Source organism: Anguilla rostrata, chromosome 8 (genome assembly GCF_018555375.3).
Source record: "Anguilla rostrata isolate EN2019 chromosome 8, ASM1855537v3, whole genome shotgun sequence".
NCBI lineage: Eukaryota > Metazoa > Chordata > Actinopteri > Anguilliformes > Anguillidae > Anguilla > Anguilla rostrata.
In genome coordinates this window covers 51,236,216-51,259,830 of record NC_057940.1, presented here as the reverse complement: position 1 = coordinate 51,259,830, position 23,615 = coordinate 51,236,216, and the positions used below count along the sequence as shown (strand labels likewise).

Sequence of the window (23,615 nt, the reverse complement as noted above, 5' to 3'; positions counted from 1 at the left end):
ACCTGACCAGGGAGGAAGTGCTGCTAAATTAGTGAATTTTGCATCATCAAAGGTTCTTCAGCGTCAGACGTGATGTCATGTAGCTCTCATGTGCTCATAGGTCATCAATGAATCAAATTATTCTTCAACTGCCTGTGGCCCGACATCGTAATTTTCGGAGCTAAATCAAACAATGCATTTAATGACCAACTGAGATGATTAAAAAGAAGTGTAATCTGTACCATCATCATTATTATCATCAAAAGGGAAGAAGGGACTTCTTGTTTGACTACTTTTGGTTTCATGTAGCACCTCAGCTGGCTCACAGAAAGCAAGAGAGAGCACAAGACAGCATTTTAAAAATAATTTGTACAAAAAAAGTTAACTATCCAAATTAAACAAGCTGGGCGTAGCCTCAGTCTGGGTCAGGCCAATGCTGTGAATAAGATACATTTCTGCAGTTGTTCTGCAAAACTAGCAAGTACGCAAATAAAATTGGCCATCTCAAGGAGATTTTAATATGCTTAAAGGCTTAAGATTGTTTCTTAGCCAAAAGGCAGCCTTTTGTACCCCACAAATATAAATATCATCACTTGTTCTTGTGGGAAACATTTTTTGCATTTGCTGTTTGTTGTTTTTTTTACATTTATTTTTGCTGATTTTGTTCATTTTTCAGAGATCACTTGTGGAAATGTTTAAGTCCAGAGGTCATAGTGTGCAAATTCAGATAAGTTCATTCACCTGTCTGGATTAATGCCATACAAATTTATTAATGGTGGCCAAGTCCAAGATATGTGTGTGAACAACAGTACTAATCGCCCACACAATTTCCCCGTAGTGAGATAATTAGATATAAAGGAGTGGTCTTTGAAGTATTTGGTTAGCAACGTACCTTGACTATATATGACTCAACTCACGTAATTTCAGCTACTGTTGTTGGTTGGCTGTAGGCCTTTTACAACTGTAGAGCCAGAATCAAATTTCAAAATCCATTCTTGAATGATAGATAGAGTGGCGTGCATTTTTTTTTCTTGTGTCTGTTTACAGGCCACCTTGGCCTTTTTTAATAAAATTTGCAACATACATGTGTATAAACATGGTGATCCCCTAGGAACAGCTTTTACCTCCATTATTGACTGTATTGGTTCTGTACAGAATGTTTGTAAGCCTACACACTACTGCAGCCATACCTTAGATTTAGTCCTGCCCCATGGCATCAATGTTGTAAATCTTACCGTTGCACCTCATAACCCTGTACTATCCTATAATTTCCTTATTACGTTTGAAATCAAGGCATTCAATCCAGCTGTATGTGCCTGAGTCACTAAAAGTGGCAATTATTAAGCCATTACTGAAGAAACCAAATCTAGAACTTGACGTAATGGAAAACCATAGACCTATTTCAAACCTTCCATTTTTATTGAAATTATTGGAGAAAACTGTTGCTAAGCAACTCAGTGCATACCTTAGCTCTAATGGTATCCTTGAAATATTCCAATTAGGGTTTAGACCATACCACAGCACAGAAACAACACTTATCAAGGTTACTAATGATTTACTATTTTCAGCTGACCATAACTCTGTCGGTTCTTGTACCCCTCGACCTGAGTGCAGGTTTTGATACAATAGATCATGAAATTCTACTGGATAGACACCAGGCACGGTTAGAGGCCTGTATTGTAGATATCAAGGTTTGGAAGCTTTCTAATTTTCTGCTACTGAACTGGCATAAGACCAAATGGTTTTAGGTCCCAAAATACTAAGGAAGAAAATGCCTACTCGTACCCAAAACTATGATGGTTGGCATTTCCTGTGAGTGAAGGATGCAGAAAAATTGATGCACACTTTTGTTACGTCTGGGCTAGATTACTGTAATGCCCTGCTGCCTCGTTAAAGAGTCTCCAGCTTGTGCCGAATAGCCATTTCGACTTTCTTCTCCACACTGCTGGCGGGGCTTTTCGCCCCCAATTTCGAGAGCGCTGTCGTCTGGACTCCCCCACCACTGCAGTCCAGCCCCTCTTTCGTCGCCGCCTCCACCCTGCCCACTTCCGTCGCCGCCTGCTGCTCCCCACCACCGCCACCCGGCCTCTCCCATCATCTGAGCCGCAATTTGAACGATGTAAACATTAATTGACTGGCCACGTTGGGCGCCAATCTGCACCCTGAGCCGACCAGAGGAGGACGGGTTTCCCCCTTGAGCCAATCTGCCACCGGAAGTTTTTCCTTGCCACGGTTGCTTTAGGCCGGCTCCTGTGGGGGGTTTAGGCGAGGGTTGTCTGTGAAGCCTATTGCTAGTGTGAAATACGCTATATAAATAAAATTGGATTGATTGATTGATTGACATGCCCCCTTTCAACAAAAAAAAGAAATTCATTTGTACACGGTTTTGATTACTCTCAAAAATATGATCGCTACTTCCGCCCCTCGTGTCCCCGATGTCCAAAAATAGACAGAATCTGCGCATGCGTGTAATTCAGCTGCGCACCGCCTCCTTCCGTGAGCAGAGGGGGAGGGGGCGACGTCAGTGTTTGTGTGGAAGATGGCGGAGGCTGCGGCGGTTCCACAGCATCGCTTCTTCTGTCACTGTTGTAAAGGTGAAGTCAACCCTAAACTCCCGGTGAGTCTGTCCATGCCATTTGTATTCTCTCAATGTGTCTGTCCTCTGTCGGTCCGGGGACTGCCGCAGACGTTTCGAGGCCATGGCAGGCCAATGCACCAGCGTTTGTTTACAGGCCTTTGACGTGAACGCTGAAATAAGTGTTAGGTGACGGTGTCCTGCATATTATTTGTCAGGAGAAAGAAATATAGCGTACCTTACATAAATGAGCAGTTTCATGGTATCGCATAGTATGCACACACACCATTATCAGACGAGAGTGTTTCTTGATTTGTGTTGTTATTTGGAATGTATGATCCCGGAATCAAACGCTGTTGTTGGTCTAACGTTAGGCATTTGTGGTAGTCTGGGTCGCTAAGTTAGCTAATGCTATCAAGCGCAGCGCAACTTAGCAGGAAGAGTTTGTACTTCTCGCCACCCTGTCAGTCGAAGCTTCGAGACGTCCAAGCACTCCTACGTCCTTTTTTCCTCTAATATGAAAACGCACTCTATGGACGTCAAATCTGAACCTGGAATAACGTAGCTCGCTAGCTACAAAACTAGTCATGTACATAGGACGCACAACGCCGTCATTGCGAGATATGGCCAGGCCAGATGTCCGAACGTCTCTCTGTCCGACTGTAAGTTAGGCAGGTGACTGTTGACTAATTATTTTTTCTACTATCAACCACGGTGTGCCAGTAACCTTAACTTAGATCCGTGCGAAACGTTGTCAGTCAGCTATGTGTGCACGGTATTTTTATGTGCAAGATCCTGGCTGTTTGTCGGTAGCTAATATACGCCACTGCCGGATTGTGTGCACAGTAACCACGGGGTTTAGTTTAAATGTTGGTCTGGTGTATGAGTGGATGCATCTGCCTTACTGCTACAGTTGTGAGGGGCTTGTTTTCCAAGTCACGCATTGCACGTGCAGAGCAATTAGAGAAACAGCCAGTCAGTGAATCTACCTCTAATTATTACTTTCACGATTCCAAATGATCACTTAGGATCCTGACTGCTATTATCAGACGATGTCACGATACAACAGTTGTGTTTAGCAAATGACACCTAGTCTGTTATATTTTGTCCCATGACAAGCTAGTATTAAGGTATTACAATACATTAATTGGGTCTACATTTCAGCATCACAAGTATTACCAAGTGCTTGGGTCAGTTAAGAGAATGACTCTTGTCAGATATGGACAGTGAATTTGATACAATATAATATTGTTTAATGGCCACAGTAAAAAGTTGTGTTGCGTGTGGTTTTGGAGCCTTGGAGAAGAAGAGTTTTTCTCTTTGTATTTTGGTGGTGGTTTCTTGGTTGTGTGTCTTTAGCTGGTTTCGTTTCATCCTGTGGGTAACACATTGGCAAGGTCTGGCTTACCTCCCCCCACCCCTCTCTTTTGTATTAGCCTATGTCTTCTGTTTTGTAATTTAGAAGTAGTGAGCCTGCATTCAGTAAATAATGCATGATTTTGATTAATTAATCTAATTGACTGCTTTGTATTAAATTCAATCATTTAATCTTAAAAACCTGATATATAGCTTGTTTTACCTTGTTGGTTGATTCTACCAGTGCGCTGTAGACTGACCTATCAATGAATTTGGCGATTTTATTGATAATTCTAATTTTCAATAATAATTCTTAAATTAAATCACATAACATATATTTTACATGTAAGTTAAGTGAGGGGTTCTAGCACGCAATATCGCTTGTGTTCAGTATTCAGAGTGCTGAACATCTTAACAAGGGCATTGACTGTTGGAACCACTGGATTCAGAAAATTAACATTTTTTTTTTAGTTAATCCTTGCTTGTCCAACACCCTCACATTAAGTTACCTAATAATGTTAGTGTTCTGTGACATGGGCCCAATTGTACAGTAGTCTACATTCTGGTGACATTATTATTAATTATTAAATGAATGTAATGTTATTGTAAGGCCCATTTTGAAAACTGATCTAGAAGCACACCTACTAGGCTACATTTCCCCCCCCCCCCCCTTCTTTTGTGGAAACGAGCGTTTGGCCTACTCTCACTGACAGCTGGTTTGACCCCGAATGACTCCCCCCAGCTCACAGTATGGGGGTTTTCACACTTGCACTCTTGACTGTGAAGTGCACTGTCTGCTGTGTGCTTTCAGGAGTACATTTGCCCCAGATGCGAGTCGGGGTTCATTGAGGAAGTGACAGAGGATTCCAGGTGAGATTTTAATTCGAATTCAGATTTTCTTTTTCTTTTTCTTCTCCCCTGTCAATGCCGCTATGGAGCTGATTAGCAGTTTCCCTTCACTGTTTATGCAATGGTTGCCTCCCTCTCTTGTACGGCCCGTTGTTATTTTGAGCGAGTGAATCATCTTTGCTGTTTTTGTGAGATGCGTAAAACGTGACCGATTTTAAAATGGCTTCTTTTTGTTCTTGTCGCCCTGTGCTCTCTCCTCCCTCAGTCTGCTGGAGGGTGGAGCCGCGGGGATTAACGATGACGTAGCCACACAGTTCGCCGAGGTGCTGCGCCCCCCTCCCGCCTACACCCTACACCTCTCCCGTTCGCCACCATCCCCCCCCCCCTCTCTTCCGGTTCTGTGGCACTTTTCAACCCACCTGTCCCCCCCGCCACATGCATGATATCTCGTCCATCTCCACTCTCACCCTCATCTTCCTCGCTTGTTTTCTTACTCTGTCGGTGTCTGGTGTCTGTGAAAGGAACATTCCTCCGTCCCGTTACTTTCCAAATGACCGTCAGAGAACAGGGGATGCACATATCAGCATTCGTTTTTTAGATGAAGGTGTCCGAGCAGTTTATTGGGCGGTGAGGGGGCTAAAATGGCTCTGTAAGACCGTATCCTCTATGGGACGGCGATTAGCATTTTTTAAGAAACTTTTTTTTTTTTTTGCTGTGTTCTTTTAGCACAGCCCCATAAGCTTTAGCAACCAAAGGAAAAAGCTTCACCCTAGACAATAAAGGAACAGACTGGAAGCAGACGCAGAATAACGGACTGTGGATTGCATCACCGGGCCTGCGTGCGTGAGGGGGGCGTACGTGCCCGAGGAGGTTCGGTTAGCAAAATAAAAGTCACTCGGGAAAGGCCAGATGTCCCCAGGGTGCTCCTATGGCTGAGAACAAGGTCTAGCCTTTACCAAGGCTGAGCGGGGCATACTGCTTACTCCCCCACTGGTGGGGGGTGGGGGGGGGTGTTTATCGCCCGTCTATTTTTTGTTTGTTTTTGAATTTGCCATAAGCCAGATTCACTCCCCAAGGGAGAATTAAAAAAATCGACATCTTTGTGGTAATATAACATCTATATTATGAGCAACTTTTACTTCATGTTACTGGGAATACCGCCTCCACACCAATATTCAATTGAATATAGCAGGAGGTTAAAAAAAAAGAATTAATCAGTCTGTTGTCCCCTGTTTTTAGAGCTTAATTGCTTGTAGTACTAGTGGTAGGGAGCGCCAGATTTAAAAACGCGGAGGGAGGTTCTGGAAGTTTCCCCGGCGTTCGTGTGTCTGGACGGCTCCGTGGAAACATCGGTAATGGGCCTGGATGTTGGAAAAGCCTTGTTCTGGCGACCCGAAGCGCGGTTGCTGGCTCGCCTGCGCTGGGGAATGCCGCGGACATGGAAGGAAACTTTAGCCGCGGAAAGTCTGTTCCCAGGGACCGTCCGCCGCGCGTTTACAAGACTATATTAATCACCGTCGGCTGAAGCTGCCGCAGATTAATTGGCACCGCGGTTAAGGGTAAGTTTACACTTATTGCAGCTATTAGGAAAAGGGGGGCCTCTCGTCAGAGCCTAAAAATAGCCGTTGACTCAAGCCGGGAGGAGACGCCTCGCCCAGGATCCCCGTCCTATCGCAGGGGCTCTGACGTTAAAGACCAGAACTGTGTTTTCTGGATATGAGGTTAGTCCTCTGTCTCGTATCAAGGCACTCCTGCCAAATTGTTGAATTTGTGATGTGTTGAAAGTGAAACCAGTACCAGTTACTAGTCATTGAGGAACTTTCTGGAAATTCCCCCATGGGGAAATAATGTTATTCTTCAGTTCTGTTTAAGGCTACTGTTGGGGCTTGTGAGTACTGCGACAACCTTGCACAGGAGTGTAATTACTTCTTTTAATTTTTGATTTTTTAAATGAGTTTTATTAGCATTTCAAACTGAATTTGTGTACAACATGAAATGTGTCATTATGAGGGCATTTAAATTGATTGTTTGGAGGTTTTGTTCCTCCTAGTAAGCAAGCAATTAGAAATTGTCTCGTTATAAGATTTACACAAGATTTATTCATTTTTTTTGTACCTCTTTTGTCTGTGATTTCTCAATTACCTGTTAGGATAAAAATGACTTTGGCACCCCTTAGCAAGCTAATCTGTGAAGTGATGTCTGTTCACCTGTAGTTATATCCCATGTTGCTTTTGCTAATAAGCAGTTCACTGTTTGGCACTCAGAGTGCAGAAAACAGTTGCGTGATGGATATGAATTCAAATTTCATGCAGAATTCCGGCCTTGCCTTCACACCCGTGCGCTAGTTGGGGTGTCCTCGGTTTTTAGAACGGGCGCGACGCTGCCAGACGCGGAACTTTTTGGAGGGAAAAAGCAGAGTGAGGGCTGCTCGGCAAGGACCCGCAGTCTGTCTTCCCACGTTCGAGCCCGACGCGGAAGGTGCTGCGTAGCGTGTCGGTACACGCGGGCGGCGCAGTGGAATGGCTCGCCTGCTGGCTAACGGCTCGCCTGCTGGCCAACGGCTCGCCTGCTGGCTAACGGCTCGCCTGCTGGCTAACGGCTCGCCTGCTGGCTAACGGCTCGCCTGCTGGCTAACGGCCCGCCTGCTGGCTAACGGCCCGCCTGCTGGCTAACGGCTCGCCTGCTGGCTAACGGCTCGCCTGCTGGCTAACGGCTCGCCTGCTGGCTAACGGCTCGCCTGCTGGCTAACGGCTCGCCTGCTGGCTAACGGCCCGCCTGCTGGCTAACGGCTCGCCTGCTGGCTAACGGCTCGCCTGATCATTAAACCGTCACGTTGGTAATAAAAGTTTCTCGTGTACAGCCTATTGGAGGGGGGGGGGTGGTGGTTCTGGACCTTTCACACACAAAATCTGTCTGTATGTGGTGTGAATTACTTAAAAGAGCTGCACCAACTGTTTTTGATATACATTGTTTTTATTGTATGAACGAACAAATGGTTTTCAACGTCTGAAAAGACCAACCGATTTCACGCCTAGTTGTTGCGTGAACCGTCAGCACCCTCAGATCTCCAATTCCGCGCTACGCTACTAGTTAGCCTGTTCTGCAGTGCGTGGGCGAGCGAGAGAATGTAAATATGCTTCTGTTCAGGAGCGGTGCCAATGATGAACGGGAGTGGTGTTACACGGTCGTGTCGCCGTGCTGTCCCTGCTTTTGCTCGCGGCTGTGCGGGACTGTGATTGGCCGCTTCCTCTTTGGGGCCTGTTCTGATTGGTTCCCCCCGTCCCTCCTTTGTCCCTCCCCAGCTCTGGCACCTGCTGTTCGTGGAGCGCTCGCCGCCCTTCGCCGCCGACCCGGACGGCCTGGACTCGGACCCCCGGGTCTCCGGGGGCGGGACGGCGGGGGGGGGCCCCGTCGGGGGCGGCTCGGGGGGACTCCAGGGGTCCCCGCTCGGCGGGGCGGAGCACTGGGGGCCGGGACGCCCCCCTCGCCTCCACAGCCAGAGGAGGTACCGGTCCCGGGGCACCAGCCGACCCGACCGGTCGCCTGCAGTGGAAGGGTGAGAGGGGTCTTCTGTCCATCCTCTCTTTCTCTCTCTCTCTCTCTCTCTCCCTCTCTCCCTCCCTCTCTCTCTCTCTCTCTCCCTTTCCCCCTCTCTCTCTCTCTCTCTCCCTCTCTCCCTCTTTCTTTTTCACCTCATACAGCAGTGGGTGCCTTTTCAAATCAGTTTTATTTTGCACAACTCTTTGCGTACAGAGAGCTCTCACAAAGACGCTCTTCGAAGAGCAGAAGGAAAACTGGACAGAAATCAGGCCCCTGAACCCCCAGAAAGCGCCGAACCAGCCAGGAGCCAGGCCTGAACCCCGTTCTCGCTGGGCTTTTTGGGCTCCTTTTAGCAGATTAAAGGCGACGTAAACCACAGCATGGAGCATCGCCTGAACAAATGCAGTTATAATATAACCCCTTCCCATACCATGAATTGTGTTGACTATCGTCAGATACATCCAATGCAGTTCTGAGGAAGTGGGTGGCGCCCAGTTAACTGAGATGTTAGCTTTACTTTTTTTTTTTTTTTTTAGTGCTAGGTTTGTTGTACTTCGCGTAGCCTGGGGGTCTTTCCCCTCGAAAGTGGAGCTCGCTCCCCGGGGCAGAGCGCGAAGCGAGTCTCGACGGCGAAACGCGGATTGGGCTCCTCGGGGCCAAACCGCCTCGCTCGGGGGGGAAAGCACCTTCCGGAACGAACGCCGGCGCTCTCGCTGTGATGCGCTTCGCCGGACGGCCGAGGAAGAGGCGTGCTTTTTCACGTTCCGGTGTCGGAGCGCCTCTCCGGTCCGTCTCCAAACCCGGCGCCTTTTCACATAATAATCATTCGCCTGTCTGCACATAAAGAAGCTAAAGCAAATCGTGAACTTCGTGAATGGGCACCGTGAACCTATTTTGGGCGCCGACTTGATGATCTTGGATTTGATACGTGTTTTGTGATCTTTGGTCATTAAATTGTTGGACTGCTCTTGAAATGTGGGGAATCCCTCCGTGATTGGCCCCTCCGTTTTACTGCAACGGGATGGTTTCTATGGTAGTAATCTGAATGTTCTCTTCTCCCTGCCTCCCCCCCCCCCCCCAAACCCCTTCCTTCCCTGCAGGATAGTACAGCAGTTTTTGGCTGGTCTGTTCGCCAACTCTGGAGGACCTGGGTCGCCCCCGTTGTCATGGTACTTTACGGTCGTTGTTTTGCGATTGGTCATTTTCGGCGTCCGTCAGCGCTGTTTGCTGTTTGCTCTGTGTTACGGGCGGGGTCTCATTCGGGCTGTTGCTTTGGCTCTGTCCCAGGACGGGCATGCTGCACTCGAACCCGGGGGACTACGCCTGGGGCCAGGGGGGCCTGGACGCGGTCATCACGCAGGTCAGCCGCACCGGCGCGCCCCGCCCCGCCCCGCCCTGCTCGTTGCCACGGCGACGCTCGCTCTACCTCCTCCTCCTCCTCCTCCTCAACCCCTCTCTGTCTCCTCTCTCGTTTGGGTCCCTCCCCCCGGCGCAGCTGTTGGGCCAGTTTGAGAACACGGGCCCGCCGCCAGCAGAGAAGGAGAAGATCTCCTCCCTCCCCACAGTCATCGTTTCTCAGGAACAGGCCGGTAAGTCGTGCCCACCCCCCACCCCCCCACCCTACCCCCAGGCGAAGCGTGTTCTGTCCTCAGAGTGCGCCCGTAACCGTCTCAGTTTAATGGGTTTCGGTTTCCTGTCCTAGAGGAAACACAGCCCCCCCCCCCCACCTACTTCAGCAGTTCAGTAACGGGCTGGGCTTAGGCACCACGTGCCCTCTCTGTTTGTCCTGTGACTTAAGAGTGTGTTCAGATCAAAAGCAGCTGCCTCTTACCTTCTCTCTCTCTCCCCCTCCCTGTTCTCTCCCCTCTCTCTCTGTTTGCTCCTCTCTCTTTCATTCTCTCCCCATCTCTTCCTCTCTCTCCCTTTGTCTCTCTCCCCCTTTCTCTTTTCTCTCTCTTTCCCGTTCTCTTTCTACCTCTTTTTGTCCCTCTCACTCCTCCTGTCACTATCTCTCCCTGTCTCTCTCCCTCCCCTTCTTCTCTCTCTCCTCTGTCTCTCTCCCTCCCCCTCCCTTTCTCTCCCTCCTCCTCTCTCTCCTCCTCCCTTTCTCTCCTCCTCTCCTCCTCTTCCTCTTTCCCTCCCCTCTCTCTCTCTCCCCCCTCTTCTCCTCTCCTCCCTCCCTTTATCCCTCTCTCTCTCCCCTTCCCTCTCCCCCATACCTCTCTCCCTCTCTCTCTCTCTCTCCCCCTCTCTCCCCCTCTCCTCTCTCCCTCTCCTCTCCCCCTCTCTCTCTCTCTCTCTCTCAGACTCGAGTATGGAGTGTCCGGTGTGTAAGGAGGATTACTCGGTGGGAGAGCCCGTCCGGCAGCTTCCCTGTAACCATTTTTTCCACAGCGGCTGCATAGTGCCCTGGCTAGAAATGGTGAGAGCCGGAGAACGAGTACGGGATGGGTGGATAAAGGGAGGGATGGCCAGAGAATGAGTACGGGAGGGGTGGATAAAGGGAGGGATGGGTAAAGGGAGGGGTGGATAAAGGGAGATTGGGGATTCCATAGACTGTGGGAGAGGGGTGCGCAGAAGAAGGTGAACAGGTCGATCAGCGTTTGCCTTTTGACTGAACATAGTTAGCTAAAAGCTAGATGTGATGCACAAGCCATGGCGGAGATTGAGAAGTGCCCTGTGTTTGCTGCTGAAAGGTGAAAGTGTGGCCCTGAGTAAGGCTGAGAGAGGGGGAAAGAGAAGGTTAAGAGTACACAGTAATATGCCCAGTATGAGTCCAGTGGGGAGCATGTGTACTCTGTAAGAGTTGATTTAACACGGAGCGTTTTAACTCTGTGGAGATGCACTGTGACGTCTTGACGCGGTTGCCATGACGCTGTCTCCGCAGCACGACACGTGTCCCGTGTGCAGAAAGAGCCTGAGCGGGGAGGACCACAGCGGCCAGCTTCCCCCAGAGCCCGCCTCCCACAGCACTGAGCCCCGCCCACAGGAGAGGTGGTCCTTCTGAGAGAGCCGCCCCTTCGTCCCTCCGCCTCCGCCTCCTTTCTATCTCGCTCTGCGGACACTGGAGAGAGACTGTTTCCATCTCCCCCCCGCTCCTCCACACCTCCGTTCATCCCCCTCTTCCGGCTGCTGTCGTCTGTGTGCGCACTCTCTCTCTCTCTCTCTCTCTCTCTCTCTCCCCCTCCCGCGGTCCTCTCCGCCTCAAGCGGCCGCCGCGTCCGACCCCCCCCCCGCGCCCCTCCTCGTCTGAAACCCGAACCCCGCGTGGACTTCCGGAGGCTTCCGGAACCTTCCGCGGCGGTCCGTCGAGCCGGTTTCTCCTCTCCCCCTCTCGCGCGGTCCCAAACGCACCGGGGAGCGCTTTGGGCGAATGCGCGCGCCGTTGCGGGGTCCCCCTCCCCATCTCTTTTTCTCTCCTCCTTTTCTACATCCCCCTCTCTTTCCGCGCGCACGCGGCAGCCTCGCCGTCCTCTCATCCCTCCATCCTTTCATCCCTTTGTCGTCTGAAGCAGGGGGTCTTGCTCACCCTATACCTCCCCCTGTCTTTACACTTGCCCCCCCCCACCCCCCCTCACATATGGCTATCCTGCTGTCTTGTATATATTATACAACAGCAGGTCCTTATTTCTTTGGTGAACATTTCGTTTTTTTTTTTTTTGTTTGTTTGTTTTTTGTTTTTTGTTTTTTTTCGCTTTCTTTTCATCTCAATCACTCTATTTTTTTAATGTAAATAGTTTTAGTCCAACAACTGGTTAATACGAAGCCCGTCGAGGAATATCAATGAGGGACCCTCAGAAACGTTATGAGGCCTGCGTGTGTGTGTATATGTACGTGTACGTATATAGAGGCACTTATATATGTACATGTATGTATATATGCCTATATGTCTGTGTATATATGTGTATGAATATGCATATATATGTATGACAAAGAATTAAATCGAGACAAAAGGAATAAAAAATGATAACGCATTGATAATTCTGTGAACAGATTTATTCAGCGGAAGATGATAAAATGGGTGTATGTATGTATGTATGTTTGTATGTATATGTATAATATATATGCACATATATTTATATATTTGTATATATATGATATATGTACATGTCATAGATGTGTGATGTCTGTAAAAACAGTTGCAGTTTATGACAGGTCTGTTGTTCTGGAGTTTTGAATAAAGTGCACGTGAACGTGGGCGTGGATCGGGCGGCTCCTCCCAAAGTCATTCCGGAACACTCGAGAGAAAGAGAGAGAGAGAGAGAGAGAGAGAGGGAGAGCCCGAGCCCCGGCGGCCGAAGGGCGTCTCTCTTTCCGGCGCTTTCCGCGGCGGCTGCCGCTACGCCTCGCGGTTGGCCGCCGCTCCCGCTCCCTTTGAAGGAGGTCGAAGGTCGTGGAGATATTCCGACGGTGGTAGGGGTCGCTCACCGTGGGCCCCTGAGGTGTTCCCCCCCCCCCCCCTTTTTTTTCTTTCTTTCTTTCTTGTGAAATATTTCCTGGGCATGTTTCTTAAGGCCTTGTTGGGTGTGATTTTACGTATGTGAACGCGGGTAGGCGGATGATCTGGACCAGTTCCTTCCTTGGCAGACGTTGCGTCTGTTTGACACCCTTGTGGGAGTGGGTGGTTTCCCCTGCAGGTTCAGCAACAGAGCTGAACCATAGAAGTCTCCCGCAGGCCTCTTTGTTCATAACACATGGCACTTACAGTATTATTAATACTGATTAGTACATTATCTCATGGCATTATTTATACTACATATTTGGCAGACAGAAACACTTATGCATAGCTTACAGAGCTAATATACACATACATTAAATTCATATGGCAGGAGCACCGGGAATAATTTGACAAATCTGCAAAATGGCTAGAATTACAGTAAATCTGTATTAAGCTTTAGAAACGGATCAAAGGTGTATCACATTAACAAGAAGGTCTTACCATGTGCACTGAAGGTGTACCCTGCTAAAGAGAGCATGGAGCTTACTAGTGATCTCCCAGGGCTTCTGAATTGAAGTGCAGGGCAGAACGGATCCTTAGCTGCTTGACACAAAGAGATATGTGTCATCAAGCCTGTAGACTTTTAGGATGCACCCCAGCTGCCTGGTCTAAAAACTGGGGCCCGCAAGACAGCCAGTAGCGCTGAGGAGATCACATACTAAGCTCAGTGTAAATTCGCGGTGGCAAAGCCAGTGAGGCCGTTCGCTCCTCCACAGCAGGGCAGTCCTTCTGTTACGTTCATGTTGCGAGCCCGTTGGGTTGCGCGCTTCGTTCCACAGGAAAGCCCGCCTGTCGGTTCGAGTCCACGGCAAAAGTGGGAATGCGTCTGGCGTTTTATGTCACGTGCGTTGCGGAGCAATGGAGCGTTTCTGCGGTAGTGTTCCGACGGGGCGACCGTGGCGATCGCCGGCGACATGGAACTTGATCAGAAATTAGTTTTTTTTTACGTCTAATCTCGTTTGTACCGGGGTGGAGCCTTGCGTACTGATGTATTCAGGGAGCTGTATGGCAGTTTATGGTAAGTGCACGAAACTTCTTTTTTCTAATGAAGATTTAATACATTATGTTACAAATGGAGGCCTATAACATACAAAAGTTTTTTTTTTTAAATTATATATATATATATATATATATATATATACACACACACACACACACACACAAGCATCTTGTCTGTAGTTCAGTAAGAGGTGATGGTTGTAGTGTAGTGTATCAATTACTGGTACTCTACCAAAGGATGCCAGTATGGTGGTTAGGTTAGGATGACAGATTTTCAGGCTTGTTCTCTGATTCATTTCACTTTAAATAAAATATCACACGTTTCAGCCAAGAGTTCAATTGGGGTTCTGGAGTTTAGCTTTAAAATGGACTTAATGTGTTTAGTTTGACTGAAGATATAATAGGAGTCATTGATATTAAAACTGTTGATAAATATTATAGCATTTGACTGTATTGTAACCGGTTCCACGTTCACCCAAAATTCTTAGAATTTTTAGCCAACACAGACGGGTGCGTAAAATGATTGATTCTGATTTCAGTTTATCACCATGGAAATGCTACACTTATTCATGCATGCAAAAACCGAGTTTAATATTATTTTCCGCAAAGGGGAAGTATTATTCTTTGAACTACTGGGCACACAGGAGTCCCGTTATGTCACATTGGCTGCGTGTGTTATGCTAAGCGTTCCTACCAAAGGTGGTCCCTGAAAGATGATCTTGGGATTAAGCGGGATGTACGAACTCCAGCTCTGTTAGCCTATTCAAATCATGGTCCTCACCGGCCGAGAACCGCTGGTTTTCCACGCTTCCTTTACCTGGGAGTCGGGTGTGAAGACTGACTGGCCAATCGGTAGCACTAATTGACCAGTTAATTGCCTGGGAGAAAGAAAACCAGGGCCGGCATCTGAGTATCCATGCTCTACAGATATTCATAGATTTCTGTTTATTTTATGCACGTTGGACATGGCTGACGATGATTTTACACAGCATCAGGGTCCACACAACTGTTTTTTTTTGCATGTTATCTGTGGCACGTTGTTCACCGCCTTTTTCTTTCGACCACTGGTTGAAAACCAAACCCAGTATCTACACACAAATCTAAACAAAAATGAAGATAGTCTGCCTCCTCTTATTTTTCCGTCCATGCTCTCTCGGGGGGGCACACGCACACTGTTGCGAACAGACAACACCGCTAACCTGTATTACATAACAGAGGCAGGGTTAGCCAGATTGGAACCATACCCTGGGAGCTGGAGACGCGCTCACCGCCTGAGATCAACCTCCAATTCACCTGCGATCATCGGCAATATGCTCCAGGGCAATTTTACTGTAGGCTAATTCAAGGACACAGTCAAAACCACTCAGGTGATGCGCTGAGCGGAGAGCGCCTCTCCAGCAACTGAAGCAGTGAACCGTCTTGCTCTGTCGCATCACGTGTTGAAGGGAAATTTTACTTATCGTGACACATTGTCAGCATTAACTCCTGAACTGTGTTAATACTACCCCCATCACTGTAAATACAGCCGTGAGAATATTTTACTTGTTGGCCTACTAAATGTGACCACAAAATCTTCGTAAATTTTGGGTCAAGCCGAGGAATCCAGCGTAAAGACATTTAACAAAACCGTTTCAAACTAACTGGCTCAACTCATTACTACATAACAACTGTAGCCTACATATGGCAGCTATCATGATCGCATGCAACAGTTATAAAACTGTATTAGTCATGTATGCCGTCACTACGTTGTAGTGAAAAGACACTATTTCAGAAGACCTACGGCGCACTTTCGTGCAACAGTTGGTGATTATGATGAAGCCCCTGGGATCACGCCTCGCGCATTCAGCACGTGAACGCGAATAATAAGCTGTCTAAAATGAGTACCGAGAGGAGGAGATGGAGTACGATTAAAAACATTTTCAAAAAATTAAATACACCTCATTTATTCTTTGTGGCATTCTGACGCGTAGGCCATTCGGATCCGATCTCTGATAGCTGTTGACAGCTGGCTAGATAACTGATGACTTGGCTCATTATTCTCCTGCACGAAGTGAAAGCGTCCACCCCAGCATCCTTCAGCTGAATTCTAATAGACGAACATTCACGTATCATTGTAAACGTCTTTAATGTGTTTTGGCAACTTGGTCTATTTCCCTCATTTGTCCAGCCGAGTTGCATCTGACTACGGACAATGTCATGTACAAGTAGGGCAATATAAGACCAAATGAACATACTGAGACTCATGCTTTTATTTGTTATTGCTATAAAGCGGGACTTGGATTACTCTGTCCACAGAAAAAAAAATCACACATGTTTCATATTACAGAATGTAAAACAGATTTATCTTGGATTAAGTGGATTAGGTTTTTATCATCCTTTTTGTCATGCATCTGGTCTCTTCGTACATTTTCCTGAAATTAAAAATCTAGCATCGAGAACTTTAACCACTCGTTTCATATAAAATAGTACTTCGCAAAGCGACAGGGTTTTAACTGCAATAAAAATTTAATTAAATAGGAGCTCTGGCCAAATATAAAACATTTTACATTCATGCATTTTATGGTATGTATCAAGTACTTTACATGCATGACTGAACGCACTGAACCACAGAAGCCTAACTGGAGACTGGGGTTGGAAATGAATCCGTGCCAGGTTATAAATCCTTGATACGGCACGTCAGTTTCATGCTTTCAACTTATAACAATGTTAAGTTTCATTGTCGCCAACAAATAAATTAATAAATAAAAGTAAATAAAACATTCCTAAAGCCTGTAACCTAATCATCATCGTAAATTGCATGCAACAGCTGGTAAACAGCCTATGAGGTGTTTCTGCCAGCAACAACTTTTAATCAGTGACCATAAAAATATAACACGTTATTGAATGTCTTGCACAATCCACGTATCGCCTTAGCTACAAACTGTATAGTTCTTAATTGATCAGAAACGAACATACGAGAAAGTAGCCAGGGAACAGTATTCCACCAGTTTTGAGTCATTCCACCACTAGGGGGCTCTGTCTTGTAGCAGAGGGGTAGACAAGTATCCAATGGAGGAGAAAAATAAACATGGAACATGGACCATAGTGTAAGCTTGTCTGTAGGGAGACAGGGCTATGTGTGAGGCCTCCTTACTCTGGTAGCACAAAAACACTGATTGGCAAAAAGAGTATACATAAACGGGCTGCACATGTTAATGGATTAGAAACAGGAGACTTCAGTCTTTTTTGTGAAAGCCCAGAGGTTTTTAATCAATTAGGATGTACTGCCCATTGTGCACACTCGTTTGTTTAAGAGTTTAACCAACAGTATTTAAATATGACATGTCCACCATATCTAATTAACACTGGACTGACCAGATTTTTCACAACCAGATTTTCTAGTTGCTGTATTGTGAAGTAGATGCTGTGATCGACAACCTTAGGTGGAGATGATGAGAGGGGTGGACAGAGAATAGGCCTGGACAATAAATTTGGGGTGAGTCTGATTGGTCATATGATGTGGCAGGGAGGCAGGGATTTGCAATACAATCATTTATGAAGGACAAAGCAGCCAGGGTCTGGACTAGAGTTAGTGGTGAGAAATAGGCCACTTATGTTTCATATGACAAAGGGGCAGGTGTGATTCAGTGATGTGTCGTTCAGGGTGAATGAGGTGATGCTAGACAATGTACAGTTGCTATGGCTGAAATTGTTATGGACAGGGTCTGGTTGCTATGGACCGGCTGAAATTGTCATGGACAGGACCTGGTTGCAGACAGAACGCAGCTGCTCCAGAGAGATGATGTGGACAAGATGAAATTCAAATGAGGACACAGACAGGATTGGAAAGAGTCAGGATACTGATGATGCACAAGAGCAGCGCCCACATTTCATAAACTGTTATTACTGAGCAGCAAAACTCTCTTCTGATTGGAGCTGTCCACTGTAGTGCTGTCGGGGCAGGATAATTCTACAAAAATGCCAGCATGCCTCCTCACTGGGGTATTGAAAATTATATTTACATACTGAATACTGCATTAACAGAAAACATTTATGACAGCTTTTGAAAAAAGAAAAAAGTGTGTGCGTGTGTTTCTGTACGTGCGAGCACGTGTATGTGTGTGTGATATGGTTCACAGACAGGCTAAGAAGAAAAAAGGGAACGTTCCCTGTCAAAATAGAAGCATTTTGTACAGAACGTTTGTCAACTTTACGCAGACCGCCTCAGCCAGACCACGCTGTCTGCAGAAAGACAATTAAACGAAACGAATCGCTGTTTTTGTGCCAATAAAAACGCAAATTTTGAGTGGTTAGTGTATCCCTCAACTGGGAGCAGGGCATACCCCTTGAGGCCAGACAGGGGTCAGTGCAGTTGCGCAACCTGCCACTGATGAAATGACTCCGACGGGAATATCGTGCAAGAAAACTAGCTTTTTCGTGGACTAAAGGCAGTCACGACAAAACACAGTTTATTTATCAACGTATTGTCTTGTCAAACGGCAGTAAACAATTAATGATTAATAGGAAATCGATTTCTTATATTTTCTTGAAGAAACTAGCTGATCACCACAGACCATCTCTGTAGCAGTGTGTCAAAAAATGCAAGATATTTGTATTTATTTTATTAAAGAGAGCCTGAAATAAATAAATCCGAAAAGAAAGGAAAACTCATACCATATCTCCCTGTCTTTCCATCCCACCCCTCTCTCCCCCACCCCCCTCCCCCGACTCCCTCCCTCCCTCTCGGTGTTTCTGTGAGAATGCCCGTGTTCTACTGACAGAACTGACACGGGCTCAGCAGGCATGGAGGCCCGGTTTTGTGAATGAGGCCCAGTCCAAATCGGCTTGGCTCCGATAACTCAAGCCCAGAGAGATTCGGCGGCGTTGGAGATTGCACGGGCAACCTACCGCTGTAAGGAAAAAAGAAGGGAAAGGGAGAACAGATAGTCCGAGAGACCCATTTCGGGGCTCAGTTAATTCAACGCAGCCGCCATTTTGTTGTCACTTCGTGTTTTTTAATAGACATATATTGCATTATTGTTCTTAAACTGTTGCACCAGGGAAATTGTAACACCTTTGTGCGTCGTAGGTAATATTTTCGTGATTTATCTACACGACTGGACTGGCTGTGAACACAGTCCATCGCATAGCCTAGCCAGCCAGTCAGCTAAGTTCGCTAGGCTAGCTAATAGGGCAGTGAGCTAGTGAACGTAGCTACCTTGCTAAGTAATGTAGCCTAATGTTGGCTAGCAACATGTCTGGTCATGTATTAAAAAAACAACGTAGACTTATTTCTTAAACTAACGGATATTGACATGTTTAGAATCGCACGGAGCTACAAATATTTGCATAGACACGTAACTGGCTAGCAGGCTACTTCGCTGCCCCAGAGTGGGGAATTGACACAGCGTTGCTCGCTTGCAGACTAGCCAACGTTAGCTATCATTTTTGGCACTGCTGGCACTCTTGATAGAAAAATAAACATCGTGTCCTCGCATGGGCTGTATTTGCTCGACACTGAAATGAAAGGACAGTCGTGCGACTAGCGATCATTTTTACACATTTACCCACTATTAGCTATCGCGAGGCGTGTAATTTAAAGAACATTATGCCGCCGTTAGTGTTGTGGTTTCGTGGTATGGGCTGTTAGCTTAGCTTGCTACTATTTTGGGGGGATAGCCTGGCTATTTCCATTTGGACGGCGGTTAGAGACCGTGTGCGTGGCCAAATGTCTCGCTAGCTAAGCTAAGCTAACAGTTGGCCGGAGTCAAACCCTAGGTGGTCGTATTGCTAGCGAGGAAAGCCATGTCAAGGTTGTGGGAGGTAGCTACCTAGCTGGCGAAGATTTATAGATTGTCGATATTTGTTAATATATAGCAGGTTAGCGAGTTTCCCAAACGAAGACATTCGTATACACCAGTTCTAATCGTTAATTAAAAAAATGGAGTTTGCCTCGTTTTGCTGACAGAATACTGTTTTCATTATTTTGACATCTTCCATTCTGCTAATTTCGCAAAACAGCGTTTGCAACAAATACAGCCGAGCGACCATGTTGATGGCTAGCTACGCAATAAGGGAATTTCTATCCAAATAATGTGAACGCCGTTTTTGGACTTACAGAGAGGTGAGTAACGTTGGCTACCTAACGCTCAATTTTAGTAAAATGTATTGTTTGACACATTTTCATAGTTTTGGAATCTGTATTGTGACATTACGAATTAACTGACTATAATAGGCAGTGTCTATTTTGAGACCACTATGAGAGTCGTTTTTTGACTGAACATTGCGAGTACAGGCTGTTTTTGCTGTCGTATCTTGGAGCGTTTCGTTTTCTTGATGTACCCATGTGAAGCGAGCTTTCTTGAAATTAAATATTGTTGTTTTGCATTCTGTGTTTCACAAGGGAGCTGTCTGGCTACTTGGCTACCTAGCTAGCCAAATAGTGAATGGCTTTGACAGCATTGTAACTACATGGTTAGATGTTTATACGGGACATTGTTACTAGATTTTGCTAATGTTACCAAATGACAACACTTGGTTAGCTTGTTGTACAAAGATACAGTTGACGCGGATCGGAAAATAGGTAGTGAACAATACTAAGTACTTCGAAGACGAGTAGGCTAGTACTATAACTGTAACATTAACCGTAATTTACTGCGTATGCTACTAATGGGAGATCAATTTAATGTTTACAAAATTCAGAGTTTCATGTTTCCAGTCACAAGTGCACATATTTCCAGTTAAGCGATACATAACGGGATTCACTTTTGACAGAATTATGCCATTATGCCAGCTAGAGTATGTGGCCAGATATCTAGTCAGACTGATGGAAGTTTTCTGTGTCTGATGTGTTATGATAAATTTATTGCAAAGGTGGTGGCGAAACTGACATGGACGGTACTTGGTTTCGACCTTGCATATAATCATGTAACGGGTTACGTAGCTTATTAGTGAACTATCCCCTCCGTCGGTTGCTCGCGGGAGAAGATGAGGTAACCTTAGATCGTTTCATTAGATGCATTCCGCTGTAATATAATTTTCGGCTTTTTTCTTATCTCAGTCGGTAGGCGATGATGATGATAAAAATGCGTTGATGCCCCTCGACGCCTAAATCACCCTTATCAGTACCATATGGTCCATTGCACGCAGAGCAGGCGTGTACATCTAAGGATATATGGAGGTATAACTGCAGATGACTTCTTAGCATCTCTGTAATATTGGATGGATAAAACTGGATAACCGACAACGTCCATGAATCGCCTTAATTCAGTTCGACTTCAACATGTAGGGCATATTGTATGCAACTCATCTTAAGATTTCCGTTCTCATTCATTTTCCTGACCGGTCAAATTCATCCACTTTCGATTCAGCCTGTCCTTCGCAAAACATTTACCGAAAGGATTAATCAACAGAAAGTTCCTGTCTCATCCCCCCCCCATACTTTTAACAATGAAAGGAAAATGTGATGACGTTGTTCTAGGGGGCAATATAAGAGGTACCATTTGGAATAACCTTAGTACATAAAAAGGAAACGCCTCTCATGGACTAACTAGTCTTACTGGGGAGTAGCATATTTGTTAATGATGCAGCCAGACATTGGAGTACTTGTTTTAAAAAAAGTTTTAAGTGGTACAGTTGCACACTGCCTGAACCTTGTTTTTCTTTCTCGTTCTGTCCTTCTCTCCCTCTCGTCTCTGATTTTGTCCCTCTCTTTTGGTTGTGGCGTAGGTTTGGGCTGCCGTCTCTCGACCTCCCCTCCATCCTTTCCCTCGGTTGGCCTATATTATCAGCGTGCTCCACTTTACCTTCCGCCTGCCGTCTCTCCTCTCCCCCCCTCACCCGCCTCTCTTCTCCTCTCCCCCTCCCCTCACCTCACCTCTCCCTCTCCCTCCCCTCTTTGGGATCTCTCTCGCCTTTTCCCTCCCCCGTTTCCTCCTTGTTCACTTTCACCTGTCGACCCGTCCCCTTGGCCCACGAGGTGCCTGTTTTTTGCGGAGCCCCGTCGGCGGGCCGGCGAGTCGGGACGCTCGCTCGCGCTTCGCTCGGTCCTCCGGGACGCGTCGGCCACGGCGGCGGCTGCGGAGTTCCGTCCGAAGGCGCCTTGCCTGCCTCCGCGTCAGCTCTTCGGCCGGCTCGGGCATCGCTTTACAGCGCGCGGCGGTGCCGAAATCGGAAGCGGCGGGCGGTCTGCGTTAGAAGCGCTGTTTTTAACGGGGGGCCTCCAGTAGCGTAGCCCGCGGAGCGCTTTCCGCACGCTCGTCGCGAGCCGCGACGTCGGCGGTTCGAGTCCGACCGCCGACATCTGTCGCACGCCTCTCCCTCTCTCTCTCCTCCTGGTACTTCCCGTCTCTCTGCACTGCTCTGTCTGATAAAGCTGAAAAAAGGAATTCTGTTTTGCATCGCACTCTGCTCGATTAAAAATAGGCGCGCGATGCGTCATGTGTCAGGACGCGGGCTCGTTGGGTCCGTTTTCGGGAGCGGGGAACTTGAGGATTGATGACTCCACCGGAGCGGGAGCAGGTGTGTGGAAATAATGGGACGAGGGTCGGCGGGGGGGTGGGGGGGGGTGTGGGAGACTGAGAGGAGCGGGGGGACCGTCTGACCTGGGCCCCCGTCGCAGGCCCGAGCGACCGGCCCGCTGACGCACACCGGCTGGTCCCGCGCCTCCGGAGAGCGAGCCGTGGGGGGCCTCGGCCGCGCGCCGTCCCGGTCGGCCGCCGGCGAGCGTCTCGGCCCCCCCTGAGCGACGGCGAGATTATGGGCTGCCCGCTCCAGCGCGCCCGGCCGGTTTCCGAGCGCAGCGGCCGCCGCCGGAAGAGGGCGAGGGCGTGGGCGAGGGCGTGGGCGTGCGCCCCCGGCCCGCGACGTTCGGGCCGTCGGGGACGGAGAGTGGACGCAGCGGCTGACGGAATGTTATTGAAGGAAGGAGAGAGGAAGAGAGAGAGTGAGTGAGTGAGAGAGAGGGGAGGGAGGGAGGGAGCGAGGGAAAATCTGTTTTCGATTAGCGGGTGCACAGTGACTCCAGTTTGACCGCCGTTCTGTGCGGTTTCCAGCGAGGAGAGAGGTAGAGGCGGGGGAGGGGGGGGGGGGAGGGGGGAGGGGCAGAGTCGGGAGCGGGTGGTGGGTGGGGGGGGGGCTACTGGGGCGATGGTGCAGACAGAGAGAAAGTCAGGGAGAGAGAGAGAGGGGAGAAAGAAGGAGGGAGAGAGGAAGGGGAGGGGAGAAAGATTGATGGAGTGAGGGAGCGAGTGGAAAGTGGGCGAGGGGTGGGACGGTGCTGTGGTATGTGCGGGGGGGGGGTGAGTAACTGTAGTAAACACTGAAAAGCAGGCGTGGGTCTGAGGACCGGAGCCCAGAGCCTCATTCAGAGCTCCCGCGGCTGCGGCTGTGGAGCGGTAGCCGGCTCGGTTCGGTCCCCTCGGCGGCGGGCCCGGGTTGCGAAGCCGCGCCCCCCCGGCCTCCGCCCCCGCCCCCCGCCCCACGCCCCGCCCGCGGCGACTCCTCTAAGGCCGCGGGGGGACTCCCGCGCGGTGAAGTCATCGCTCTGAATCATCCCCGAATGACTTGAGAGGCGAAAAGCACCTGCCCGAAATGCCCACGCCGCGCCTCTCTCCCCGCCGCTTGGCACTCCTCGCGAAACGGGGCGGTTTCGCTTTATCGGAAGTCCCCCAGGAACCGGAGGGGGGGGGGTGGGGGGGGGGGGGAGTTTAAGAACTGTAGTGCACCAGATGCTGACCAATTACCGCGCCCGTGAGTCCTGTCCCAGTTCTCTGTTACTATTTAGTGGCCCCTGTCGGACGTCCTCCGGCGCTCCATGCGGCACTCGCCGAAAATTGAGGC

The 23,615-nt window shown here is 48.2% G+C and overlaps 2 protein-coding genes across 2 annotated transcripts in view; both read left to right on the top strand.

Annotated features, from left to right (window-relative positions):
* Positions 1 to 2,440: 2,440 nt before the first annotated feature.
* rnf115b (ring finger protein 115b) lies at positions 2,441 to 12,280 on the top strand. The gene is made up of 9 exons (XM_064348609.1): positions 2,441 to 2,596; positions 4,722 to 4,780; positions 5,025 to 5,082; positions 8,062 to 8,315; positions 9,400 to 9,468; positions 9,587 to 9,659; positions 9,795 to 9,888; positions 10,606 to 10,721; positions 11,187 to 12,280. Exons 1-9 carry the CDS (start codon positions 2,519 to 2,521, stop codon positions 11,304 to 11,306), a joined length of 921 nt encoding a protein of 306 aa, XP_064204679.1. The 5' UTR covers positions 2,441 to 2,518; the 3' UTR covers positions 11,307 to 12,280.
* Positions 12,281 to 18,511: 6,231 nt separating this feature from the next.
* Positions 18,512 to 23,615, top strand: part of ash1l (ash1 (absent, small, or homeotic)-like (Drosophila)) — a 49,876-nt gene continuing 44,772 nt past the window's right edge. Inside the window, exon 1 of the mRNA XM_064345623.1 lies at positions 18,512 to 18,687. Within this exon, the coding sequence (XP_064201693.1) occupies positions 18,599 to 18,687 (89 nt within the window). The 5' untranslated portion in view covers positions 18,512 to 18,598. The remainder of the gene's footprint in view (positions 18,688 to 23,615) is intronic.

Coding starts and splice junctions, on each gene's coding strand:
- rnf115b (XM_064348609.1), top strand. CDS start 2,519: ATGGCGGAGGCTGCGGCGGTTCCACAGCATCGCTTCTTCTGTCACTGT. Junction 8,316..9,399: donor CGGTCGCCTGCAGTGGAAGG/GTGAGAGGGGTC, acceptor CCTTCCCTGCAG/GATAGTACAGCAGTTTTTGG. Junction 9,469..9,586: donor GGGTCGCCCCCGTTGTCATG/GTACTTTACGGT, acceptor GCTCTGTCCCAG/GACGGGCATGCTGCACTCGA.